This window comes from Vigna umbellata, chromosome 9 (genome assembly GCF_029865625.1).
Source record: "Vigna umbellata cultivar VRB3 chromosome 9, Vumbellata_1.0, whole genome shotgun sequence".
NCBI classification, from domain to species: Eukaryota; Viridiplantae; Streptophyta; class Magnoliopsida; order Fabales; family Fabaceae; genus Vigna; species Vigna umbellata.
Genome location: NC_142173.1, coordinates 33,110,713 through 33,122,170, shown reverse-complemented (window position 1 = coordinate 33,122,170; position 11,458 = coordinate 33,110,713). Strand labels below are relative to the sequence as shown.

Genomic DNA, 11,458 nt, shown 5'->3' with positions numbered 1-11,458 from the left:
CACATTGGTGGTGCACTGTTTGATATCAAAATGTTGAGGAGCCTCTACCTAACAACTTAAAACGAGTTGATTCCTTATGTTGTGTTAGTATGACCAAGTGATCAGAAGAACTGGTATCATAAAAGTGGCAAAGAAAGGGTTTTTTTATTGAATGAAGGCAGGGTATACACCACTCCAGATCTTTATTGGCAGCCACTGGTCTGCTAATATAAACCTATCCTCAATGGACCTAATCAGTTATAGGTGCATTCTCCTTCTTTCTAACATAATTAACTAGTTATCCACTTTTTCCATTTGTGGTCCTTGACATATATAAAGGGTTACTTTTTCCCAGATAAATAGAAAATCTATGCTAAACTCTTAGCTTGCAAATCTTGTAACATGTTGTCAAAGATATGGACCTCTTCACTTTCCTAAAAAAATTTGTATATAGATTGTTTTAATACTTATCTGGTAAAAACATTTTTTTATGTATGTCAGCATGCTTGTGTTTGTCTGTGTGCACACCTTGTTACAGGAATGTGCTAGTTATGTTTGTCCTTTTCAATTCTTTTTCACCTACTGTAAATTTGAGGTTAGCAATTCTGTATGTTGCATGATTGTTATATTTTCTTCAATTAACTATTTTTTTTCATAGTCATATGCATAGACCTTTGCATTCATTCTTCATCCTGTGCTTTCTTATTTTTCATTATAGAATATAACCGAGGGGAGTATTTGGCCTACACTTGCTCAAGAAAGTTTAAAAGCTTTAGGTGGATTGGGTCTTCTTTCTCTTGGGGCAAAGTACATTCTCAGAAGAGTTTTTGAGGTCAGTATCAAATATATTTCAAGATTTTTATCCAAAGAAATAAAATTCCAAACTCATTTTTTATATGTTCTAGGCAGTAAACTCTTGGTCAAATTCAGGTTGTTGCAGATACAAGGAGCTCAGAGGCTTTTGTTGCTCTTTGCTTGCTGACAATTGCTGGGACTTCTCTAGGCACACAGAATTTGGGCTTTAGTGACACGGTTCTGTATTCTTCAATGCTTTGGGTTTTAGTTAGAGATTTTGAAGAATCATAAAATTAAATATTAACTTGAAAATTTTATGTAACATCACAATACAGCTTGGGGCTTTTTTAGCTGGGGCTATTTTGGCAGAGACAAACTTCAGGACCCAGATTGAAGCTGACATAAGACCATTTAGAGGCTTGCTCCTTGGATTGTTTTTCCTAACTACGGGAACTTCAATTGACATGCAGGTTATATGATTATTATTTATAATGTGTGGCATGGTTTTTTGTATTTCTCAACATGGTTGTTATGTTAATTTGACCATTGTGTCTGCATAAATGCAAACTGAGTATCAGGTTCATCAAACTAGTAAATTACAGAGGCCCAAGATTTTGTTCACCTGTGATCTAACATTCTAGTAACATGAATATATGTACATATACATATATATATATATATATATATATATATATATGTGTGTATTATATATATATATGTATATATATATATATATATATATATATATTATATGTGTGTGTGTATCCTTGACAGCTTGCTTTTTTGCGTGAAATTATAATATTTACACACCCCTACTGTTAAACTAAAGATGTATTTTTACCCTTCATAATTATTATTTTTGTTGCAGCTCCTTTTACGAGAGTGGCCAAATGTACTTTCACTCTTGGGAGGTTTAATTGTTATAAAGACATTGATCATAACTGCAATTGGTCCTCGTGTTGGGCTTACTTTACAAGAAAGTGTAAGAATAGGATTGCTTCTATCCCAAGGAGGCGAATTTGGATTTGTTGTTTTCTCTTTAGCAAATAGGTACTTAATTATCTGATATAATGCACTGATGTTATTTGAGTGAGAACACTGGGATTGTTTTTAATTATCAAAATTGGTGTGGCTTCTTATAACAGGCTCGGGGTGCTTCCTCTTGAGCTCAACAAACTGCTCATAATTGTTGTTGTATTGTCGATGGCATTAACCCCATTTCTGAACGAAGCTGGAAGAAGGGCTGCTAGTTTTATAGAAGAAAAATCTGATACTGAGAATGTAGGTTTTTTTTTCAAGATTTATAATTTTGGCAGTTATGTGCACTCGGACACAAACACACATGTGCATGCTTATAAGTATTAAAAGTAGCTATGAGGAATATTGGTGTATTTGAAAAAAAAATGTCATACATAACACATGTAATTAAAAAAATACAAGAAAATTCGCTTGCTGTACTAAAGTAGGTCCTTATGGCACAAAATTCATTCTCTGTGGATTTTTTCTTCAAAACCATCAATTTCTTTTCAATTATTTTTCTTTTGATTACTTAATGTGTTATAGGACAAAATACAACTTTTTCTTCAATCTTATGCCAGTGATTTCATGTTTACTGCAAATGTACATTAAGTAATAAATTATTTTCAGAACGAGAAAGCTTTGGAGACTGTTAACTTCGATGCTCGTGAACCTGTTGTTATCCTTGGATTTGGACAAATGGGCCAGGTAGATCATCAATACATTGTAAAACCTGTCATTTCTACCACTCATTTCTAAAATTTCTCCTTCTGTTCTATATGTAAAGGTCCTTGCCAATTTCCTGTCCAATCCATTAGCTTCAGGAGAAGGTGATGAAGTAGGATGGCCTTATGTAGCATTTGATGTGGACCCCAATGTAGTAAAGGTTAGGGTATTTTGAGCATTGTGCATGGCTATTGTCTATCAGTACCTTCATGAGACCCTTTCCTTTTCATTTTCTGAGGAATAATTTGAAACTCTTGGGTTATCTTCTCCTTTTCTTTATTTTATTAAGAGGATGAAAGCATTATATTTGTCATTTCTTACCCTTCTTATTGCAATCTCTTCTATCCACCTTTCTTTTAATTTATTCTCCCATCTTTAACTGCTGGACAGACAGCTAGAAAAATTGGCTTTCCTATAGTCTATGGGGATGGATCACGTCCTGATGTTCTTCAATCTGCTGGTGTCTCTTCCCCAAAAGCTTTTATGATTATGTACACTGGAAAGAAGAAGACAATTGATGCTGTTCAGAGGCTAAGATTGACATTTCCCACGGTAATAATCTCTTACACCCCCTACCCTCACTACTGCCCCCTTTCTTTTTTTCTCAATTGGTTCAGAGAGAGTGCATGTTTATGTGAACAAGAGGGGGGAAGTAACCTGTTCTATAACTGAAAGCTATGGTAGTATGATGTCATTAGCTTAGTTTTAGTTTGTTTATAAAATGAATGGTGATAATCTCCAATATGTATCATAAGAATCTCTTACCAAGTTATAAACAAAACCAAAGGGTATCTGATGCACTAGGACATGTACTACTTGTTAGGTTTTTATTAAGTGTAACTTGGCTGATAAAAATTTGAAACAGTGTTTCATATCTTCCTTTAATCCTGCTGTCTTTTCTCTTGGTTTAATTGTATACTTAGTGATGAAATTCCTCAGATTCCAATCTATGCCAGAGCTCGTGATCTAAAGCATCTATTAGATCTGAAAAAATCAGGTGCAACAGATGCCATTTTGGAAAATGCAGAGGTAGTGCCAAAAAGGTTTTTTCCCTCCCCTAATATTTGGAAAGGAAACTGGTGTTAAATATTTTATTCTTGCAGACTAGCTTGCACCTGGGTTCTAAGCTGCTGAAAGGCCTTGGTGTGATGTCTGATGATGTAGCATTTTTGAGTCAACTTATAAGAGATTCCATGGAGCTCCAAGCACAAGAAGCGGTCAGCCAACCTGAAAATCGTGGATTGGATATTATGCAACCCCTGCAGGTACTTCAAAACAATTATTTGTCTTTGATTAAATGCTAAAATATGGTTGTCTAGGAGCTGTCTTATGGATTTATCTGAATTTAATAGGATATCTAAAAAAAAGTGGGAGGAAAGAATGTAATGAGTAATAAGCAAAAACATTAGTACTTAATTGATTGTGCTGATGTTGCTTTGTTGGTTTCCTCATCCTTTGACCATAATATGGCCTTAAACTTCTGATTTTTCATTTTGAATGTTATTCCCCTTACCCCCGGCATGTTTCTCCATTGCATCATAAGGATGTTTGAAAGCATTGGGAGGAAGATCCTTCTGTTGTTTGTCTTTGATTACATTGTTCTTGTCATTGTGCATCTTGAGGGGAGTCCATAAAACAAAAATGAATATAGGAAAAACTTGTGCACTGATAAAAGCCAGCTTTGGAAAAGGGCCTTTCACGTTTATTAATCAATCATACATCTATACACACATACATATATATATATATATATATATATATATATATATATATATATATATATATATATATATATATATATATATATATAGTAATTTAGTTTATTAAATATTGCTTGTATTTCAGTGTTGGATATTGCGCACACACACGGTATTCTTATTTATAATGAAGAAGAGAAACAATAACAATGAACAAAATCAATATTTAATAATGGAAAGTATTTGGTAAGATATTCCCTATCAAATCATATCTCTCTTTTTAATGTAATATTTAAACTATGTCTAACATAATGATGTTATTATATCTAACACTCTCCCTGCATATGTATCGTATGAGACAAACTTTTTATTAAAGTCATTAACACAATCCCCTAGAGAATCATATCAGTTGTTTGTTGGAGCTGATAAAGTAAATAAGTGACATATTTAACATTCTCTCTCTAGTTAGAGCATATGTATCATATTAGTCAAGTTTGTTACAAATATTGGGGGCCATGGTAGTTGCCAAAAAGCAAAAAAATGCTTGGAGATCACGACAATCTTGAGTAGAAAAAATTAGTCAGAGCATGGTGGTTATCGGGGAGTAGAAATGCTCAGAGGGTGTGGAGCCTACTGACCACCAAAAATGCTTGAAGTTCACAACGAATTTAGATGAGGGAAAAAAATGCTCAAAGAGCATGGTAGCTACTTTTGATGAACAAAATAAAACTACTTGAGGAGCACAAGGGTTGCCAGGGAGCACAAGGGTTGCCAGGGAGCAAAAAGGTTCAGAGGCGTGGCAATTGCTGGAGGGTAAATAGTCACTAGAGAGGAAAAAAAATGCTTATAATATCTTTTTTATTTAAATTAGTTTTTAGGAAATATTTCAGTTTTAAAAATATCTTTCAGTTTTAGAAATTACTTATTATTTTAGATTAAGATTGAGATATTGTAAATATTTGCTCTCTCTCTCTCTCTCTCTATATATATATATATATATATATAGGTACAACAATAAAATACAACAAGTTCCTCCATACAATATATCTCTTATATCTATCATATATCTCATACCTCTCATATTTTCATAACCCCTAAAAATTCCCAATAGTGGTATAAGAGTCTTCCTTCTTAGAATGGAAGGAAATTTCTCAGAAGAAGTCGCTATTCCACTCTTTGTTGGTGAAAGACATGATCTATGGACAATTAGAATGCAAACTTATCCACGTGAGCTAGATTTATGTGAAGTCGTGGAGGAAGATGATGTTACATTGCCTAAAGACAAAGTCATACTTGTTTACAGGTGTTTTACAAATGATCCTTTTGAGGATCATGACTGTTAGGCTTCTTTAGTCAAGAAGTCTAACTATCACTCAAAACAACACACTCACTCACCAAATTACTGGAAACAGAACTGGATTACTATTGTAACCAAAGAATACAATAATAGGAGAGCACTCTCTCCTCCAAGGGTTTCCCCTTCACAAAGAGCAAAAGCTCAATCTACAAGATTATCCAAAAAGTACCCTCACACAAGACCTCCCTGTCTTCTTATAAAGCCCCCCCTAACCAACTAACAACTAATTCCTAATCTATTTCCTTTTATTTTGCACACATTATATCCTAACATTACACCCCGCTGCAAAACAACCTTGTCCTCAAGGTTGGAACCCTAAACTGTTTCCTTTGAACGTTATATTGCAGCCCTACAAAGAAATATTCCTGCCATTGGTCTTTTGGTGTTTTATATGTTTGTGACAACCATATCTTGAATTTTTGGATGAAATTTTTCCCACTCCCAGACCCTATTATTACTGTCAAACCATCCAATACAACTGCTACTATTTGCAATTTTAAATCTGGAGGCTTGGGTGGTGGTCGATATGAGAGATCCTCCTCCAATGACTTTCACACTTCCTGGATTCTTTTAGCCCAATTTTGTGAAATCCTCAAATTCACATCTCTGACATCATTAGTTCTTGTAGCAACAACACTTTTGGCAATTGTTGCTCCCTTATTTCCAACAAAACTAGATTTAACAATATAACTAGAGAATGGCTGAAAGCGAAAAACTTTCTTCAACCACATATCATTACTAAATCCTGTTCCAGGAAAATTAAATGAAGATCCAACCAGATTTGAATGATTGGGTTACCTCCATCTACTTTCAAATTCTCACTTGAGATTGCCACACTCCCAATCTGTGTTACTGCTGCCCAACTCTCACATAGCATGCTTCTCTTGTTCCCTTCAACTATCCTTAGTAGAGTTGTTGCCAGATTTTTCCAAGAAAGGTTCTTGGATTTTTGTTGCCAGGTCTTGAACCCTTAGACTGCATTTTCTTCCATATTATTGACTGTTGGGTGAACCTTTGTTGATCCTTTGATGTTCTGAACTTCAAAAACATATGTTGCCCTTGTTGTTTGACCCTGGGTGCCATTCCCTTCAATTGTGGACAACTCCACTCCTTCAACCCACGGGACAAGTGAATCTTCGTTTGGTTTACTGCCCTGTGGACCTCTTTCTTCCTTCTTCTCTTCATCATTAGCCAAGTACTCTCCTTCTTTAGAGAATTTCTTGCCTTTCTTGATGTCTTGCAGAAGTTCCTCTCTTGATCTGTAAACAGCCTCAACTGGGTTGCTCCTTGACACCATTGTTTTAACCCCAGGCCTCAACAATTCTTCCCCCTTCTTCACTGTTTTGACAAACACACCACAACCTACCACATTATCTCCACTAAAAATAGCAGCTTTTGCAACATTCTCAGCAGCAGCCACACCAATGTCTCCATCACAGTTTTTGTCATTGCCTTCCTCTTTACATATATTTTCTTCTCTCCTATCCTGACCTCTAATTCTTGTAAAACCATCCACATTCAAAACTGCAGCTTTTGTTTCTCTTTTCTTCTCAAAAACAGAACCTCTATCTCTTCCTACAAACCCCCTTATCAATGCCTCTTTCATCCCTTTCTAAGAATGGTTCTTGGTTTTATTTTCCCAGGCCCTGAACTAGTATATTGTGCCTCCCTCCATGCAGTTGTAAGCCAACTGGAGCCTCTCCTTTTTTGTGACATTCTGAATGTCAAAGAACTTCTCTACCTTAGAGATCCACCCCAACGGGTCCAGCTCCTCAAACCTGGGCAATTCTACCCGTTTTCTCCAATTCTGTTCACCCTTGTCTTCCTCCAGCTCTTCTTCTGAACCCTCTTTCTATCCTTCCATGACAAATTTCTCACTTCTTTCTAAGTTCTTTATGTGAATCTTGATTTCTTGCAGCATTTCTCTCATTTCTTGCATATTCCTTTTGCATTCTGCCATGTCCATTTTCAGTTCGCTGGTCCTCCTCTCCAAGGTATTGTCTCTTCCTTCCATGCCTCCACCCTTTCTTGATCACTTCTTGATCCCTTCTTGATCTGGCAATCCCCTTCCGTTCGAATCTAGCAGGTCGGACCAATTTGTTAGGCTTCTTTAGTCAAGAAGTCTAATTATCACTCAAAACAACACACACTCAATCACCAGATTACTGGAAAAAAAACTGGATTATTATTGTAACCAAAGAATACAAGAATAGGAGAGCATGTCTCCTCCAAGGGTTTCCCCTTCACAACGAGCCAAAGCTCAATCTACAAGATTATCCAAAAAATACCCTCACACAAGACCTCCATGCCTTCTTATAAAGCCCCCCCGTAACCAACTAACAACTAATTCCTAATCTATTTCCTTTTATTCTGATCACATTATATCCTAACAATGACCCTAAAGTCTTCCAAAGAAATTTGGGATTATTTGAAACAAGAATATGAAGGGAACAAGAAGATTCAAGGCATGAAAGTTTTAATCTTGATAAGGGAGTTCAAGATTCAAAGGATAAAAGAGACAGAAACAATCAAGGGATACTGAAACAAATTGTTGGGTATTGCTAACAAAGTAAACTTACTGGGAAAAGAGTTTCCAGATTCCATACTCATTGAGGAAAGATATGAAGCATCTATTGCTTCCTTAGAAAACACAAAAGATTTATCTACAATTACTTTAACAGATGATACATGGCTTGCAAGAACAAGAGCAACTATTTCATGGGGAATAGAATGCTCTCATAGTTAAGAACAACTGAAGGAACAAATACAACACGAGTTTTCCCATCTTGTCCCTATTGCAAGAAAAAAAATCACGAACCCAATTGGTGTTGGTGGAGGCCAAATGTAAAATGTCAGAAATGCTATCAATTGGGACATGTGGAGAGATATGCAAATCCCAAGATCCTCTAGAAAATGTCAAGATTGTAGAGCACAAATCAGAGGAGAAACTACTTCTTACAACATCATGTGTTACAACCAACAAATCTACAAAAGATTGGATTATAGATAGTGGTTTACAAACCACATGACTCATGATAGAGAACTTTTCAAAGAGCTCAACAAATCAGATATTTTCAAAGTAAGAATTGGGAATGGAGAACAACTTGGTGTGAAAGGTACAAGAACAATTTCAATTAAAATTCATTCAAGTACCAAATTAATTTTTTGTCTTATATGTTCCTGAGATTAGTCAAAATTTATGTGTTACTCAAACCTTATGAAAATTCTATAAGGGAAGATGAATATCTCTTGGAGAGGTTTGACTTCCAAGTGAAGAAAGAAGATGAAGGCCCACGTTCTAATATTCATCAAAGGTTTAGATATTAATAAAGGAGGCATGCGGAGAATATTTACTTAAGATCTTTTTTATTTAAATTAATTTTTAGGAAATATTTTAGTTTTAAAAATATCTTTCTGTCTTAGAAATTAGTTATTATTTTAGATTAAGATTGAGATATTGTAAATATTTTATATTTGATATTATGTTATATTTGATATTATGTTATATTTTGCTCTCTATATATATAGGGTATATCAATGAAATAAAACAAGTTCCTCCTTACAATATATCTCTTATATATCTCGTACCTCTCATTTTCATAACCTCTAAATATTCCCAACACTTGAAGCATGGGAAGATCCAATAACAATACCACTACTTGCTAGTTGCTTTCTTTTGTTGTTTTCTTTTCTCCATGTACAAATTATTGGTTGTTGTTAGAGATTCTATAGGAAGAATACGAGAGTACACAGCAAAGAATCGTTCATCAAGTCCTTTGAGAAAGTGGACGATGAAGATTTTATTGTGAGATGTTCTAGCTAGCTGCACAGGTAGGTAATTATATTCTTTTTTTCATATTGATTTCAGCTTGGTATAGTATTCGGTCACCGGGTGTGACCCTCGTGCAGTATGAATAGAGCTCCGAGTACGAGCTTTGATACCATAAAATAAACACGAATATTGGAAAAGGCCTTTCACATTTCTTGATCATTAGCAACATACTGGGGATATATATAGTCTAGTTATTGCAGCTCGTCTAAAGGATAAGATGGAATCTAAGAGACAACAATTCAAAGAAACCCAAATATGAAAAATACACTAAAGATTACAACTATAACAACAGTGAAAGAATACCTCAAATTCCGTTGGGCTTGATCTTCTGTGTGAGCAGATCTTGCTTGGTGCGTTGTTGTTTTTCAATGGATTTGTCTCTTCTAAACTTACAAAGTTTAAAGTAAGAAATTTTAGTTGTTAATTAAGAAAATTAACTATTGATATTTCAACACATCCATAAAACTAGATTTCAACATTATATCCCCTTTACTGATTTGTTCTTTGTAATAAACTTGCATGACAAGAAACTGTTGTGTCTGTAATGTAAGGTGAAAGCTTCTGACTTGAGGGAAGCACGTGTTCCTGCGGCAATAACTTCACCAGAATCTGAATTATCAGAAATGAATCAGAAAGATCAAGCTTCATCAGTTAGAAATCAAAGGGAAGAAGATCTTGAAGAACAAGAACATGAACTTAGTGAAGCTGTGAAATTAGAAGGAAATGGTGTTTTACTTAGCAAACAAATTAGTGAAGAAAGCGCTGAGGAGCCCTGAACAGGGCTTCTTCAAAGTTATTTTTCTCCTCTAACCCCAATAAATTCTGAAAGATTCAGGAAGTTTTCATTTTCATTGCAGAGCTAACGATATATGTATAGGAAATATCCCAATGCCTTGTAGAACAGCATCATTCCAACTCTGATGCTCACTTCAATTCTTTTGAGAGCCACAAAATGTATAGTGATTTAACACCTTTAAAATAGTTTTTATTTATTGTGGGAAATCATAAACAGTTTAAGGTGGTATAAACTTCTGAAAATAATACGGTCCTACTTGTTAAAATTATTTTGCAATGCTCATAGTATGCAGATAGATTCACTGTTTAAAAATGATGATGAAAAAAGGTTTGCAAATTGATTCGTTGTTGAAAAATGAGAATGAAAATAAGTGGAATGTCAGTTCTTCCCTTTGTAGAGAATCTTTTGACAGAGCATATCCAAATTGCGTGTCACATGCCAAGTTCCAATTCAGTATCAGACAAACCAGTTGATGTGAAATTTTGCAAAATCAGATGTACAATGCACAGACTCCTTTTGCGACTGTGGCTTTCATGACATAGAATCAAGCACCAAAATGTTTTAAATTAATTTGTACTCTGTAATTTATATCTATATCATTATTAAAAAAAATTCTTTTTTTTCTTACATTTAGTTTTTTATTTTATCCTTTATATAACAGTTTTTTAAATTAAATTAATTATTTTACTATTTTACCCTTTAACAGACATTTTTAAAAATTAAATGTTCTTTTTTCTCTATTGGATATTTTTTTAAAAAAAATTATGTGACCGACCCAATTTTTCCTACTATAAAAATATTTAGCAATTTCCTTCATTTTTTATATCAAAATATATAAATATTAAAAGCTAAAAGATATAAAGATTCTCGTAACAAAAGGGAATTTTTAAAATATTTTAAACATATAAGATTAATACAAAATATTTCTTTGATATATGTGTTTATATCTATGATGTTCATCTGGCAGTCTCAATGTTGCTCTCTATTACCTATAACATTCTTTTCTTCACGTGACTAATGCGATCGTAACATGAAGACAAACACATAAAAGATCCAAAAATAAGGATATGCTAGAATTTCAAAATTAGAACAAAAATTCTTTATTACTTTTAAAATTAGAACGAATATTTTTCATTATTTTTAAAACTAAAAAAAATTATTAATTATTTTTAAAGTTAAAAGAAAAAAATCTTTATTATTTTTAAAATTGGAAAGAAAATTCTTTATTATTTTTAAAATTAGAAAAAAAATTATTCATT

General features: G+C 33.9%; 1 protein-coding gene across 1 annotated transcript; it reads left to right on the top strand.

Moving 5' to 3' along the window:
- The first annotated feature begins 481 nt into the window (after positions 1–481).
- On the top strand, positions 482–10,467 carry LOC148193295 (K(+) efflux antiporter 3, chloroplastic-like). The gene is made up of 12 exons (XM_088099397.1): positions 482–586; positions 698–811; positions 910–1,011; positions 1,110–1,244; positions 1,643–1,824; positions 1,920–2,055; positions 2,422–2,499; positions 2,579–2,677; positions 2,908–3,069; positions 3,457–3,546; positions 3,621–3,782; positions 9,955–10,467. The coding sequence occupies exons 1-12, from the start codon at positions 482–484 to the stop codon at positions 10,177–10,179; spliced, it is 1,590 nt and encodes a 529-aa protein (XP_087955523.1). The 3' UTR covers positions 10,180–10,467.
- Positions 10,468–11,458: the final 991 nt, after the last annotated feature.

Coding starts and splice junctions, on each gene's coding strand:
- LOC148193295 (XM_088099397.1), top strand. CDS start 482: ATGCTTGTGTTTGTCTGTGTGCACACCTTGTTACAGGAATGTGCTAGT. Junction 1,245..1,642: donor GAACTTCAATTGACATGCAG/GTTATATGATTA, acceptor TTTTTGTTGCAG/CTCCTTTTACGAGAGTGGCC. Junction 2,056..2,421: donor AAAAATCTGATACTGAGAAT/GTAGGTTTTTTT, acceptor AATTATTTTCAG/AACGAGAAAGCTTTGGAGAC.